Below are 16341 nucleotides of genomic sequence, written 5' to 3' on the forward strand. Positions count from 1 at the left end.
GTCAGCCACAAGCTCACATCACAACAATAATCCATGTAATAATCACAATAACAATACTAATAATAATAATCATAATAATCCTGCTACCCTAATAGACAGGGGTACATAAGCACATGGCCGTTTATCCAACAGCTTTCTCCGACCCAACCACACTTTCACCACACATCTCTATATGCAAAATAAATTCGGCACACTCCCAGAATACATATAGGCTACATTTCATTGAAAGAAATGTCTTAATTACTGAATAAATATTACTTTTGTCAACCACGCCATTGTTGCTCAACATCACCAGCCTACGTCAGAATCGTCATGTTGGCGTCTACTACGCCAACTACGTTCACTTATTGGGGCCAGTCCTTCACAGTGACACACGCGTTAGATGAACCACGCGACCGGGATGGTTTCTACCCCTCAATGTCGTGCATTTGCTGCGCCCTTCTAATGCTGCGCCACGCCTACTCTATACTGCTCCATGCGACTCGAACAGCGTCAGCAGCAGCAGCTCCGAGCCTCCGTCAGAAAGGCTGCCCACAGCACTGCACAGCCCCACACCCAAATGAATCGAATGAATGAATAAGGCGCTTATATCGCTATTGCTCAGTGGATGGGACATTTACATTAAAAGCAATCGGATGGACGCGTGGATAACGGCATGGTTGTGTGCAATCGGAGGGAAAGCTTCCATAATCCATATAGCTTCCATGCTAGCTGCTTCAGACACAGGGGAGGGGAGGGAGAAATAGTGCGAAATAGCGCTTATGCAACAATTACCCTAAAACACAAACACCTCAACTCGATGTCATTGTGAATAAGAATTTCGAGCGAAATAATAATTTTTGGAAGGACACTTTCACCCAGTATGAAGCTAAATGTGGAAGCCGTGTGTGTCACACCAAAACGGCTGACCTATAGAATCCTGTAACCAGCCTCTCGCACTGCCTGCGAGTTGGCTCCGTCTAAGGCTCCGTCTTATGAGCAAATTTAGAACTTCCGGTCTGACAGCTAGCAGATTTAAGACATCCGGTTGCTTTCAGAATAAAATAAGATTATTTAATTCGTTAATTAAATAATTTTTACATTACATTATTAGTATTATTATTACATTACAGTTATTGTAAAGACACACATTATGTTTCTGTGTAAAAATAAGTAATTAAATAACATAAAAAAGTTATCTAAATGGATAAATGCTATTCACTGGAGTGCATGGACTTTATAAAGTGGACACTGGACAAAAGACGGCTCCGCCAGGCAACTATCTGGACATACCCACGCGTTTGGGAAGATGTCCTCTACCACCCCACAGTCTCCGCTAAGCGGGAGAGGTGTAAAATTCACAGCAGCAGAGCTTCTACTGGGGTCAATGCAAAAAAATGTACCGTTTCCGGACCCAGAATGGACACTGGACAAAGAGGCCTCCGCGAGGCAACTATCTGGACATACCCACGCGTCCGGGGAGATGTCCTCTACCACCCCACAGTCTCCGCTAAGCGGGAGAGGTGTAAAATTCAGAGCAGCAGACCTTCTATTGGGGTCAACACTCAAAAAAGTGCCGTTTCCAGACCCAGAATGGACACTGGACAAAGAGGCCTCCGCGAGGCAACTATCTGGACATACCCACGCGTCCGGGGAGATGTCCTCTACCACCCCACAGTCTCCGCTAAGCGAGAGAGGTGTAAAATTCAGAGCAGCAGAGCTTCTACTGGGGTCAATGCAAAATAAATTACCGTTTCCGGACCCAGACTGGACACTGGACAAAAGACGGCTCCGCGAGGCAACTATCTGGACATACCCACGCGTCCGGGGAGATGTCCTCTACCACCCCACAGTCTCCGCTAAGCGGGAGAGGTGTAAAATTCAGAGCAGCAGACCTTCTATTGGGGTCAACACTCAAAAAAGTGCCGTTTCCAGACCCAGAATGGACACTGGACAAAGAGGCCTCCGCGAGGCAACTATCTGGACATACCCACGCGTCCGGGGAGATGTCCTCTACCACCCCACAGTCTCCGCTAAGCGAGTAAATGGGTGCTTATATTTCTATGTGAAATGTGGTGATGCTGGCATCACAATAGATGCCAGCATCACGCTGCCTCCGTCTAATAAGCACATTTACAACTTCCTGTTTGGAAACCGAAACAGATGCTTCTGACATTTGCCTGTGCGTGCTTAATCGTTGTACTTCTGAACACATTTCCCAAATCTCAGTGATTTATCCACACATCGCTCTGTGTGTGTGTGTGTGTGTGTGTGTGTGTGTGTGTGTGTGTGTGTGTCGCGTCGCCCTCCAGCTGCAATTGCGAGTGTGCGCTGTGTGCAGGGCACACTACTGAGTTTAAAACCACAGCTGAAACATGAAGTGGAGTCTGTCAATTCCCGCAATTTCCTTCTTCCCATATTGCGCTGCAACGACACTAGGATTGAGCCCCCCGAAGGGGGGCGAAATTCTAGTATATATATATATATACTAGAATTTTGCCCCCCTTCGGGAGGCTCATCCCAGTGTCGTTGCAGCGCAATATGGGAAGAAGGAAATTGCGGGAGTTGACAGACTCCACTTCATGTTTCAGCTGTGTTTTTAAACTCAGTAGTGTGCCCTGCACACAGCGCACACTCGCAATTGCAGCTGGAGGGCGACGCGACACACACACACACGCCCACACACACACACACACACACACACACACACACACACACAGAGCGATGTGTGGATAAATCACTGAGATTTGGGAAATGTGTTCTGAATGGGCCTGAATATATGTGTGTAGGCTGCAACAATGATTTCATAAAGTGTAGTTTAGTTTTGAACAGGCAACTAATGTAGTGATAGATTAATTGAATGGGCCTGAATAGATAGATAGATAGATTTCTTTATTTGTGTGTCATGCACCAAAGGCGCCCAGCCCACATGGGCTTACAGAACACACCATATCATTGCATTCAATATTGCATTGTGTACAATAAACAGATATGTTTTGTTGATATTCCCTTTTATTTTTTTACACAAACAAAACATTCTGCCTTATTTCCCACGCCCTGCATAAAAAGTCTGCCAAAGCAAAAGTACCTTTCCTAAAACATAATTCCAGTTTTTCATAGTCCTCCAACCAGAAAAAGTCTGCACAGATGGTTGTCATTTTACAAAATAATACATGTGTTAATGCTTCATATAATGGGCAGTAAAACAAAAGATGATAGATTGAACAGGCAACTAATGTAGTGATTGATTAATTGAATTCGGGGGGCTCATCCTAGTTACGTTGCAGCGCAATATGGGAAGAAGGAAATTGCGGGAGTTGACAGACTCCACTTCATGTTTCAGCTGTGTTTTTAAACTCAGTAGTGTGCCCTGCACACAGCGCACACTCGCAATTGCAGCTGGAGGGCGACACACACACACACACACACACACACACACACACACACACACACACACACACACACACACAGAGCGATGTGTGGATAAATCACTGAGATTTGGGAAATGCGCACGCAAGCACAGAATGCACGGCGTTACAGGACTCTATAGGTCACCAGTTTTGGTGTGACACACACGGCTTCCACATTTAGCTTCATACTGGGTGAAAGTGTCCTTCCAAAAATTATTTTTTCGCTCGAAATTCTTATTCACAATGACATTGAGTTGAGGTGTTTGTATTTTTAGGGTAATTGTTGCATAAGCGCTATTTCGCACTGGAGTCCCGTGAGCCGGGCCATCTCCCTCCCCTCCCCTGTGTCTGAAGCAGCTAGCATGGAAGCTATATGGAACCTTTCCCTCCGAGTGCACACAACCATGCCGTTATCCACGCGTCCATCCGATAGCTTTTAATGTAAATGTCCCATCCACTGAGCAAAAGCGATATAAGCGCCTTATTCATTCATTCGATTCATTTGGGTGTGGGGCTGTGCAGTGCTGTGGGCATTGTGACGGACGGAGCTGCTGCTGCTGTTCGACTTCGAGTCGCTGTCTATGGAGCAGTATAGAGTAGGCGTGGCGCAGCATTAGAAGGGCGCAGCAAATACGACATTGAGGGGTAGAAACCATCCCGGTCGCGTGGTTCATGTAACGTGTGTGTCACTGTGAAAGACTGGCCCCATGAAGTAAACGTAGTTGGCGTAGTAGACACCAACATGACGATTTTGACGTAGGCTGTTGAAGTTGAGCAACAATAGCGTGTTTGCCAAAAGTAATATTTAAACAGTAAATAAGACACTTGAACGGCTAAAAAATGGCCTATGTAAATTTTGCATATAGAGATGTGTGGTAAAAGTGTGGTTCGGTCGGAGAAAGATTTTGGATAAACGGCCATGTGCTTATGTACCCCCTGTCTATTAGGGTAGCAGGATATATATATTTATCACAGATGTGCGCACTTTTATTATTGTGTGTTGGAATATTACTGTAAAAACAATAGTACTATCATACCTGTTTTCAGTGGTCCAACTTTGACCCTCTCCTTTGTTAGACTAGCATTTTTCGGTGGGACTTCAGCCTCTGTGAAAAAACAAATGATCAAGATATCAATTATCTCTTGTCATGTTATTAATTATCCCTTGATGCTCAGCAAAACAAGGACTTAAATTACTGGATTTAGTTGCCCTTACCTTTTATGACTGGGCTTGGTTTTGTCTTCACCACTGGTACCACTAAATAATTAGATTTCAGTTTTATTATTGCACACTATAAATCATAACCTTGTACAGTACTTTCCTTGAGGTTGAATAGATTAATTACCTTTCTTTGCTGGAGTTGGTTTGAGCTTCTCTTTTGTGACTTCAGGTTCTAGATCAAACATACATTATGATGACCTCTGCTCAAAGTTGAAACTCTGAATATATACATGCACATTTTTGGTCCTTGAAAAATGAATACACTGGAATACACAAAGGACCGAAATAAATCATTAATTCAATACAAATTGAATCAAAAGTTCTACCTTTCTTCACAGGGACTGCTTTCTCTTTGGGAGCTACAGTTACTAAAAACAAAATATTAAAAATATTAAATTGAGAATTAAATATTAACATACTGTACATGTTTTTGTTGTTGAAAGGACTAGGTAGATTAAATTAAATTTACTCTGAAGATAAATGTTTGACTGAGAGACTGTCATCGCTCAACCTCCAGCTTTTTTCCAGAGGAAAAAAACGTTTTGTTCCTTTTTTATCCAAAATGAGTTAATAGCATAGACAGACTCTTCACATACTAGAGAGCATGTCTGAAATACTTGTCAGAGCTGAAATCGACATGTAAATATGAAATAAATGCTTAAACATGTAGCTAGGTGTAATGTTAGAGTCCACAGAAGTGAACCTTTCAAGCCTGTTTTCTCAACTCGCTGTTTCTCTGCAAGACATTATTCTATAAGCCAAAACTGGTTGGTCAAACTGAACAACCAATATGTCAATTTGAGGCAAACATCCTTACCTTTCTTAGCAGGAGCTGGTTTGGTTTTGTCTTTGGAAGCCTCTGCATCTACAATAGGAATTAACATGGCGGTTGACAAAAGTCCCTCATGAGCATAAAGCTGCTTTGTTGTTTTATTGGTGGAAATTGGTAAACATAATAAAACGTTTGACAAAAATAACTGTATAATAATAACTGTCAATTACAATCATAATGGCTGCACTACCTTTCTTAACAGGAGCAGGTTTTGCCTTTTCTTTTGAAACTTCAGTTTCTAAAGGGGAAAGTAATATGTAATGTGTTGCTTATGCTGTTTATTATCTAACAGTTTGAAAATGTGTTTAATAAGCATACCTTTCTTTGGAGTTGGTTTGGTCTTTTCTTTCAGTGCATCAGTGTCTGCCGAAAAAAAGACTGGTAAAACAATTGTAAAGTAATACATAACTAATATTATGTACTTCACTAATAAGACTTCCAGCAGATGTGTGGAGATGTGGAGAATTGTACATCTTTAATGCTTACAGCTCATTTATTCAGTTATTAGTGCCAGCAGCTGGCAAAAAAATAGAGTTCTCAACAGGCCCGAAAATTAAGCCCCGGTCCTACCTGGGCCCTCATCAAACCCTGTACACTCAAGATACTGCCCCTGCTGCCAGCTCCATATATGGAGCTGACCTGTTCTGACATTCCATATGTTGATCTGACCTCATCAAACCCTGTACACTCAAGACACCCATATGGCCAGAAAGGTTTCTATTTTATTCTATTCATAAAATGTAATTCTAAATAATTTACTTAGCATTTGTTGAATATTGTTAAAGTATTCTCAATGGTATATTGTATTGTGTATTAAATTATGTCGGAATACCTTGGCGTCTTTCTTTTTCAGTGGTTCAGTTTTTGGTTCTCTCTCTTCTTTCTCTTTAGAAACCCTGTACACCTTGCACACTCAAGACACTTCCCCCGCTGCCCCTGCTGCCACCCTTAGATCTCCATATATGGAGCTGACCTGTTCTGACATTCCATATGTTGATCTGACCTTATCAAACCCTGTAAACTCAAGTCACGCTCCATATATGGCCAGTACATAATTCCTTCCATATGTTGATCTGACCCCCATGCCAAAGCGCCAGTGCTCGCCCAGCAGTCTGCCGTCAACCAGGCGGATGCGTGCACATGACCTCGCCCTCAGGGCGACTTACTGGTATACCTTGTGTCTAATAAAAAAGATCATGTTTACTGTAGTGGTAGTACTGTACCTTTCTTTTCAGGCTCAGGTTTAGCTTTCTCCTTGGGTTCTTTGGCCTCCTTGGGAGCTGCTACTGCTGAAAAACCAGAATGAAAATGTTTTTCTCGCAAATATAAAACCTTCAGTATCGAATAATATTTATACTGTTGTTGTAGTACTACTACTACTGTACTACTACTGTAGTACCTCACAGGTCCTGGTGTATAACATTCATATAATATCCAGGCGTAATGACAATAAATTGTAATAAAAGGGTATGTGGCAGTATAAGGTTTTCTTTTTTAATGATTTGGTTCAAACTAACATATGAACAAAGTTGATGAAGAGCAACTTGAAATAAATAAAAACCTAAAATATTAAACCTGTTCAGACAAGGAAATACCTTTTCTAGCCGTTTCTGGTTTAGCTTTCTCCTTGGGTACCTTTGGATCCTCTGCTGCTTCTGCTGAGAAAACATAAATCCTCAACACTCATCTGGAATATGAAATTACATGGTAGGCTATATAATATATAGGCTCCATTTTAGTTTTTACAAGTCTGACAAACAAACAATGTACCTTTAATAACATATTATTATTATTCTAAAAAGAACTTTGCTTCTCAAGTATTTGTTTGCTTTGCTTCTCAAGTTGGTTCTAAATGCTGGTTTTTATATATTTTAATAGTTAATTGCCCATGAAGCCCTACTGTATAATATATATTTTTTCCTTTTACCAGTTTTTGTAACGTTAAGATGTGTCTTTTTCTGAACTGTAACAGCTTCTTTCTTTTCAGCTAAAACAAAAACACAGCATTGTTAATACATCAATAACTTCCTGCTGTTTTGTTAGAAAAAAACATCCCTTGCCTATGAAACAGAACCAAAGTCTTTGTTTGGATTATGCCAGAGGTTGTTACATTTCAAGTTACCCTGACCTGCTTTTTTGATGGTTGTTCTTTTCTCAGGAAGCTCAATCTTCTTTTCTTTCTTCACCTCTTCCACGGGTTTCTTTTTGGCCTCCACTGTAAAGGCAACCAGATATTAAAGACTGTCATATTGACATTTCCCAAATGGAAAACCTACAATCACCGTCTGAGTGTTTAAGTGATATTTACTAATATATGCCTTTTTATTATTATCATATCTAAAGTTTAAATAAATAACACTGAGGTATGTAACTTAAATGTTTACTCAGTAATACACACCATTATCATCTTGTGTGTGTGTGTGTGTGCGTGTGTGTGTGTGGGGGGGGGGGACAATTGATTAAAAATAATAGATGAATAAATAATATGAATATGAATAAATGAACTGCAGTTGGCATTGTGATTAGATCAGTGTTTCCAGTGTTATCTAACCTGCTTTTGTAACATTTAGATGTGTTTTTTTCAGGACAGAAACAACTTCAACTTGAACCACCGTGTCAGGCTTCTTTGGTACATTGTCTGAAATTGGGAAAATATTAAACGGTTATTTTAGTTATAACAGTGGATTTTATGTTTTCGGTCATCTGTTTAAAAATTACCAGTATAATAATTCCAATATATTTTGTACAATGAGAAAAAGTTAATATTCAAATAAATATTCAAGTATAGATTTATTTTGTTTCATTCTACCTGTTTTCTTCACGATTTCAGCCTTCTTTAGTGGTTTTTGCTTCTTTGCTTCATCCTTTTTGACCATCTCCTTTTTGGGTTCCTCCTCAGCTTTTAAGGATAAGAACAAAAATAACATTGCATGGATGCACCTGGGACGTATCCTCAGTGATGTATCCCAAGGTCATTGGGGTTTCGTGTCTCGCAACATCATACCCCTCACTCAGAATAGAATATTCCAATAAGACTACTAGGTTTACATTTATCAATTTCCTTCAAATGACACAAACACAATTACTTAAAGAAAGTGGCATTAAAACAGCAGTTAACAATTAAAATGGAAGAGTGATTAACTGAAAAGACATCCCTGCTAACTAATTCAAAACTCGGTGATAAACCATTGCTTGTTTGAGAATGCAAATGACCCCTATGAACCTTTGTTATCCAATTTACATTCTTCCATTTTCATCAGAGGCGGATTTACCATTGGGCTAGGGTTTACAAATTGTTAACATATTCAATGATGTCGGAATACCTGTGTTGGTGTCTTTCTTCTTCAGTGGTTCAGTTTTTGGTTCTCTCTCTTCTTTCTCTTTCGGAGGCGGTGATGGTTCTTTCCTCATTAGAGGTTTTTCAACCTTGGAAGGCTTCTCTAGCTCTTTCTCTGCTGCTTTGGGAGGCTTTGTTGGCTCTTTCTTCTCTTTAGAGGGCTTCTTTGGTTCTTTCACTTCTTTTTCAGGCTTTTTCACTTCTTTCGCTTCCTTAGGTGGCTCTGTTGGTTCCTTCTCTTCTTTGGGTTGTTTATTCAATTCTTTCTCTTTAGGAGTCTTTGTTATGTCTTTGACAACCTTGGAGGGTTTCTCTTGCTCTTTCTCTTCCTTAGGAAGCTTCTTTGGTTCTGTATCTTCCTTAGAAGGCTTTGTTGGTTGTTTCTTTTCTTTGGATGGCATTGTTGGTTCCATCTCTTCCTTGACAGGTTTCTTTACTTCTTTCTCTTTAGAAGGCTTTGTTGCTTCTTTTTCAACCTTGGAAGTCTTATCTGGTTCCTTCTCATCTTTAGGAGTTGCCATTAGTTTTCTCTCTTCCTTAGAAGGCTTCATTGGTTCCTTCTCTACCTTCAATTGTTTCTTTACTTCTTTCTCCTCTTTAGAAGGCTTCTTTGCGTCTATGTCACCCTTTGTGGAAGGCTTCGCTGGTTCTTTCCCTTCTTTAAGAGATTCCTTAGTCTCCTTTGTAGGTTCCTTCTCTACTTTGGAAGGTTTTTTCACTTCTTTCTCTTTAGAAAGCTTTGTTACTTCTTTTACAACCAGCTTCTCTGGTTCTTTCACTTCTTCAGGAGATGGCTTTGGTTCTTGGGGTTCCTTAGTCATCTTTGTAGGTTCCTTCTCTACTTTGGAAGGTTTTTTCACTTCTTTCTCTTTAGAAAGCTTTGTTACTTCTTTTACAACAAGCTTCTCTGGTTCTTTCACTTCTTCAGGAGATGGCTTTGGTTCTTTTTCACCCTTAGACAGCTTTGTTGGCTTCTTTTCTTCAATTTCAATCCTTGAAGGCTTTGCTGGTTTTTCATCTTTTGGAGGCTTTTTAGCTTCTTTCTCCTGTTTAGGAGGCTTTCCTGGCTCCTTATCTTCTTTGGGATGTTTCTTCACTTCCTCTTTTTTAGAAGGCTTCTTATCTTCTTGTTCTACCTTGGAAGACTTCTCTAATTTCTTCTCTTCTACGGGAGGTTCCATTGGTTCTTTAACTTCCTTCGAAGGCTTTGTTGGTTCTTTCAATTCTTTGGAAGGTTTCTTCACTTCTTTTTCTTCCTTTGAAGGCTTCACTTCTTTTTCAACCTTGGAAGGTTTCTTTGGTTCTTTCTCGTCTTTAGAAGGCTTTGTTGGTTCTTTCTTTTCTTTTGAAGGCTTCTTTACTTCTTTTTCTTGTTTTTTCTTGTCCTCCATTGGCTTTTCATCTAAAGAAAAACACAAAACAAAATAAATAAATATGAATCCATTTACTTTACAAAGATAGCCTGATGAAGGCCGCACAGGCCGAAACGTTGCTTTTTCCCTATTAAAAGTTGGTCTGCATTTGAAGACAGTGTGCGGGCATTTGTTCCTTTTTCATTGTTGGGCACCGTACCCTCTCCTACGCACCTGTCGCCTGTAGGTATGCAAAAGCCTTGCTTTTTATTTACTCAATTATAAAAATCCATTAGAACCTTTTCATCGTTGATATACAAGATTGTATTTTATATATTATATTAAAACAGATTTGGTTACGCTACATGTGCAAGCTTAAGTCAAGTTATTGGTTCTAAATGTTGGTTTTGATAGGCTTTCTGTAAAGGTCCTACTATAAATGTATATTTTTCTTTTACTGTTTTTGTAATGTTAAGATGTGTCTCTTTCAGGACAGCAATAGCTTCTTTCTCTACAGCCTTCACCTCCTTGAGAGGCTCTAAAACCAAAATACAGCATTGTTAATGAATTCCCTTGCCAAGGAAACAGAAGCCAAAATCTTTGCTAGCATTATGTCAGAGGACTTTACATTTCTAAGTTACCCTGACCTGCTTTTTTGATGGTTGTTTTTTTCTCATGAAGCTCACTTTTCTTTTCTTTCTTCACCTCTTCCACATGTTTCTTCTCGGCTTCCACTGTAAAGACAAACAGAATTAAAGACTGTCATATAGTTCCATGAAATTTTCCAAATGGCAAACCTGCAGTCACCATCTGAGTAATTTGTTGTGTGATATTGTGTGATATTTCACTACAATATGCATTTTTATTTGCATCTGTTCAGGTTAAATAAATAAATAAAGTATTATATTAATAAATAGTGATGTACAGTATGTAGGTTTACTCAAGAATACACAATATCATATTTGAAGAAAAAAAAGAAAAACAATGCATTCAAAATAATAGATACAAAAATAAACTGCAGCTGGCATTGTGATTTAACAACCATTTCCTGGGTTATCTAACCTGCTTTTGTAACATTAAGATGAGGCTTTTTCAGATCAGAAACAACCTCAACTTTAACCATGTCAGGCTTCTTTGGTACATCATCTGAAACAAAATAAATTAGGAAATTATTAAACTGTTCTTTTAGTTATAACAATGGATTTTATGTTTTCGGCCATCTGTTTAAAAATTACCAGTATAATAATTCCAAACTTTTTTGTGCAATGAGAAAATCTTCAAATAAATATTAAATGAAATTGATTTTACCTGGTTTCTTCACAATTTCAGCTCTCTTTAGTGGTTTTTGCTTCTTTGCTTCATCCTTTTTGACCATCTTCTTTTTGGGTTCCTCCTCAGCTTTAAAGGATAAGAGAATAGAATATTATATTCTACTACTATTATTACTACTAAATTTACATTTCTCATTATCCTTCAAATGACAGACATGAAAACACAATCACTTAAAAGGGAAATGACCTTTTTCTCTTTTGATTACTCACCCCATGGAGACTTTAATTCCATGGATATTATCTTTTTGGATTTGGGTAAAGTGGTGATGCAAGTATCTGACTATATATAGTCACAACAATACCAACATGAGACAGAATTGCCTTGTTTTAAAATTATGTGGTTTTACTAAATATTTTTGTTTGTTTCCTGAAATGGTTTACATTTTGGATTCAACTGGTTTCTGCTCGATACGACTGACTGTCCTACCTATCTTGTTAGCCTCTTCAGCCTTTGTGGGCTCTTTCTCCTCCTTGGGAAGCTTCTTAAGATCTCTCTCCTTTTTGGGTTCCTCTGCTAAACACAATGATATAGCATGTGCTTATGGTTTTTTCATTTTTTTGTACAATAATGAGAAATCCAATGTGATATTTTAATTTTACCTATCTTTGTCATGTGTTTTTTCGGTTGAGGTTTAACTTCTTTCTCTCCCTGTTTCTCCTCTTTAGGCTCCTCTTCTGTAAAAAATGTAAGAACAAATATCAAAGCAAGCAACACTAGAAATTTGTGTATAACTTGAAATAACATCAGAATCAACACATTGCAATGCAATTGTTCAGTGAGATCAGTGTGTTATGGCAAGGCTTTACAGTAGGGCAAGTATAAACTAAAGCTTTTAATGAAGCATTAATAGTATAGATGCTTTATAGAGCATTCAAAAACAACATAAATGTAAAGAATAGTTCAATAATTTTATTAAATGTTTGTTGTTTATGAAAACTTGTTTTGATGCTCTAGAATGCATTTTCACTGCATTTAATAGTTAAATTATCCTTTTTACAAGATTACAAGCATGTATAGTCAATGTTTCACTTCCAAGGTTATTGGGGAAAAAAAGTTGCATACTACATTGCTTGAAAATGAAGAGATTTGTTCCAAAATGAGAATGCCTCCATTCTCCTTATAAAATGATGCTGCTGACACTGGGGTGCTGATCTACACCCAGCCCTCAGGCTTGTGGCTACTACCAGCACCAATGCCAGAACCTCTAGTAATTGTTGCACAATGTTTAAGGAAAATATGGCCTCAAATTATGAAATATAGACATTTGCATTTTATATTATATTTTGGGCAGCATTTTGGAATGAAACCCTTCACAGTGCTGACATACACAACATTCACAACATATGGATGCACTGCTGGGGGAGCTCAGCACGTTATTTTTCTAGCAGGAAACCTTTTTGTTTTATGTCAACAGTGTCTTCCTTCTTCAGCTTGTCAGCCTTTTCCTTCAGTTCTTTCTCTAATGGTTCTTCCTCCTTTTCTTTTTTAGAGGGTTTATGTGGCTTTGTTGGTTCCCTCTCTTCTTTGGGTGGTTTCTTCATTTCTTCCTCCTCAGAGGGCCTCTTTGGTTCTCTCTCGTTTTTAGGTTTATTATCCCTTTTCTCTTCTTTTGAAGGCTTTATTGGTTCTTTGTCTTGTTTTGGTAGCTCTTTCTCTTTAAGAAGCTCTTTTGGTTCCTTTACTTTAGAAGGTTTTGATGGTTCCTTCTCTTCCTTGGGAGGCTTCTTCTCGTCTTTCTCTTCTTTAAAAGCCTTTGTTTGTTCTTTCTCTTTAGAAGGCTGTAATGGATCTTTTTCTATTTTGGGAGACTTTTTGACCTCTTTCTTCTCTTTAGGTGGTTTTGCTAGTTCCTTCTCTTCTTTTGGAGGCTTAATTGGTTCCTTTTCCTCTTTAAGAGGCTTTGATGGTTCCTTCTCTTCTTTGGGAGGCTTCTTCAATTCTTTCCCTTCTTTAAGATGCTTTGTTGGTTCTTTTTTCTCTTTAGAAGGTTTTAGTGGTTCTTTTTTGTCTTTTGGAGGCTTTTTGACTTCTCCTTTGTCTTTAGGTAGGTTTGCTGGGTCTTCCCCTTTCTTTTCTTTTGGAGGCTTTGTTGGTTCTTTCTCCTTTTTAAGAGGCTTTAATGGTTCCTTCTCCTCTTTGGATGGCTTCTTTACTTCTTTCTCTTCTTTAAGAGACATTGTTGGTTCTTTCTCTTTAGAAGGCTTTAATGGTTCTTTTTCTTCTTGAGGAGGCTTTTTGAGTTCTCCCTTTTCTTTAGGTGGTTTTGCTCGTTCTTTCTCTTCTTTTGGAGGCTTTGTTGGTTCCTTCTCCTCTTTAAGAGGCTTTGAAAGTTTCTTCTCTTCTTTGGGAGGCTTCTTGGCTTCATCTTCTTCAATGGGCTTTGTTTCTTCTTTCTCTTTAGATGGCTTTAATGGTTCTTTTTCTACTTTAGGAAGCTTTTTGAGTTCTTCCTTTGCATTAGGTGGTTTTGCTGGTTCTTTCTCTTCTTTTGGGGGCTTTGTTGGTTCCTTTTCCTCTTTAATAGGCTTTAATGGCTTTGTTAGTTCTTTCTCTTTAGAAGGCTTTAATGGTTCTTTTTCTTCTTCTTTCTGGGGCTTTTTTACTTCTTCCTTCTCTTGAGGTGGTTTGACTGGTTCCTTCTCTTCTTTAGGAGGCTTCTTCCGTTCTTTCTCTTCTTTAAGAGGCTTTAATGGTTCCTTCTTTTCTTTCAAAGGCTTCTTCACTTCTTTCTCCTTTTTCATAGGCTTTGTTGGTTCTCTTTCCTCTTTAGAAGGTGTTGTTGTTTCTTTTTCTTCTTTTGGAGAAGTTTTGACTTTTTCTTCCTCTTTAAGTGATTTAGTTGGTTCTTTCACTTGTTTTGGAGGCTCTTCTGGTTCTCTCTCTTCTTTGTGAGGCTTGGTTGGTTTTGCATCTTCTTTTTGGGGCTTTGTTGGCTCTTTGTCTTTTAGAGGTTTTGATGGTTCTTTCTCTTCTCTATGTGGCTTTGTTGGTTCTTTGCCTTTTGTAGGAGGGGTCACTGGTACTTTTTCTACTACTTTAGATGGCTTGGATGGTTCTCTCTCTTCCTTTGGAGGCTTTTTCACTTCTTTCTCTTTAGGTGGTTTTGATGGTTCCTTCTCTACTTTCTGAGGTTTCATTGCATCTTTATCTTCTTCCTTTGTTGGTTCCTTTCCTTCAATAGTAGGCTTCGTTGATTCCTTTTCTGCTTTTGATGGCTTTGATGATACTTTATCATGTGGAGGCTTCCCTGCCTCTTTGTCCTCAACAGAAGGTTTGTTTATAGGCTCTTTCTCTTCTTTGGCTGGTGTCTTCAAATGTTCCTCTCCAGAAGATGGCTTCACCGGTTTCTCTTTAGGAGGCTTTGTTGGCTCTTCATCATCTTTGGATGGCTTTTGTTCTTTTAAATACAATCACAAATTAGCAATTATTTGTACCTGAAGAATATATTGAATATATTTGATTTATGTTGATGTCTTTCAGTGTTTTCTAAAAGCTACCAATATAATACAGGTTTTGGTGTCATAATAGTAATCAAGACCTTTATTTTTGTCTAATTTGAACCAAAATGCTATAGAGGATATAAAACAACTCATACAATAGATTATATATTAAATATTGAAAGATGTGTTCTAAGTAGATGAATAATTTACTATTACATTTACTATTACAATTTATGCATTTATAATGGCCATTTAATTCTGAATGATGTGTGAGGCTTGACAGAGTTTGTAAGCACAATAATCCAGTTAGAGGCAATCATATCAGTGTAACAATCCATCTTTACTGACACAAGCACTGGAAGTCACATACATACTGCAAATGAATGCATATGAATGGTATTTGGGCCATAGTCATGAAGTTAACAGTAATGGAAGAGTAAGTACAGTAATTTCACATTCATGTTGTCAAAGAAATGTGAAACATGTAATGGCAGTGATATTTTCACATTTTGAATGTATATGTCATGCATTCATTTGATAACCAAGCGTTACCTTTGGGTTCCTGCTTCTCGTGCTCCTGCTTAATTATTTTCTCTGCTGTTTTCTCAGATTTCAGCTTGTCTTCTTTTTTCTCTTTTTTGCCTTCTGTGGCCTTGATGTCTGTAATAAACGATAAAGAAAATAAATCCTCAGCTATAGTTGAATACACCAAAACAAATAAATCACAATTTAAATATATATTATAATTGGTATAAACAAATGCATGCTTTCTCAGATTATCAACACACGTCATTCAATGACAATTGAAAAAATGATGAAACATGGAATATCGACTGTCAATTATATACCTTTCTCTAGCTGAATGTCTTGGTCATCTTTGGTCATGAGGAGATCTTCCTCTTTGAGGCTCGCCCTAGTTCCCATTCTCCTGAGCTTCTCATAAGGTATCCGAACATTCCTCTGTCGCAATGCTTCACGTTTGGTTTCTTCAATGATGGTGTGTTTCGCTAGTGATGTGATGACAGCAACACATTTAGAGCCTGCATCGTTTTTATAATGACAATCATCACAGAGGAACAAATCATGTAAAAATCTGTTTTTCAAATACCATCGTCTTCTTCTGACTCTTTCACAGTGGCCTTGATGGGCAGATCACCCTTCTCCTCCTTTGTGTCTGGGGTGACACTAGGCTCGGGAGCAGTGGCGACTTCTTCTTTTGCAGCATTTATGATCTCTGCAACTGCATTATCAAGCCAAGTCACTTCTTTTACAAGGTCTTTACATCTTCAGCATTTGACACAAAGTTGCAGTTATAAAAGAGTTTAAGGCGGTTTGGGTTAAGGACGCGTGCACACTCACGCACACACACACACACACACACACACACACACACACACACACACACACACACACACACACACACACACACACACACAC

At 38.6% G+C, this 16341-nt stretch overlaps 1 protein-coding gene across 18 annotated transcripts in view; it reads right to left on the bottom strand.

The window, feature by feature from the left end:
• Window positions 1–16341, bottom strand: part of LOC308330093 (uncharacterized protein) — a 43933-nt gene that overhangs the window by 15974 nt on the left and 11618 nt on the right. For 7 of the 18 annotated variants that reach the window (XM_080784764.1, XM_080784772.1, XM_080784763.1 and 4 more), the window contains 23 exons: window positions 16013–16144; window positions 15753–15911; window positions 15457–15564; window positions 12858–14861; window positions 12064–12138; window positions 11891–11977; window positions 11441–11530; window positions 11195–11278; window positions 10780–10866; window positions 10590–10670; window positions 8767–10182; window positions 8253–8342; window positions 7995–8081; window positions 7572–7658; window positions 7039–7101; window positions 6667–6732; window positions 5762–5806; window positions 5634–5681; window positions 5429–5476; window positions 4938–4979; window positions 4736–4783; window positions 4606–4647; window positions 4427–4495 (listed from right to left, as the gene is read on the bottom strand). In XM_080784764.1, the coding sequence (XP_080640890.1) occupies window positions 4427–4495; window positions 4606–4647; window positions 4736–4783; window positions 4938–4979; window positions 5429–5476; window positions 5634–5681; window positions 5762–5806; window positions 6667–6732; window positions 7039–7101; window positions 7572–7658; window positions 7995–8081; window positions 8253–8342; window positions 8767–10182; window positions 10590–10670; window positions 10780–10866; window positions 11195–11278; window positions 11441–11530; window positions 11891–11977; window positions 12064–12138; window positions 12858–14861; window positions 15457–15564; window positions 15753–15911; window positions 16013–16144 (5058 nt within the window). The remainder of the gene's footprint in view (window positions 1–4426; window positions 4496–4605; window positions 4648–4735; window positions 4784–4937; window positions 4980–5428; window positions 5477–5633; window positions 5682–5761; window positions 5807–6666; window positions 6733–7038; window positions 7102–7571; window positions 7659–7994; window positions 8082–8252; window positions 8343–8766; window positions 10183–10589; window positions 10671–10779; window positions 10867–11194; window positions 11279–11440; window positions 11531–11890; window positions 11978–12063; window positions 12139–12857; window positions 14862–15456; window positions 15565–15752; window positions 15912–16012; window positions 16145–16341) is intronic. The other 11 variants (XM_080784770.1, XM_080784771.1, XM_080784768.1 and 8 more) reach the window with 11 other exon arrangements.

The sequence above is a fragment of the Protomyctophum bolini genome (assembly GCF_963924005.1).
Source record: "Protomyctophum bolini genome assembly, chromosome: 15".
In the NCBI taxonomy this organism is placed as follows: Eukaryota; Metazoa; Chordata; class Actinopteri; order Myctophiformes; family Myctophidae; genus Protomyctophum; species Protomyctophum bolini.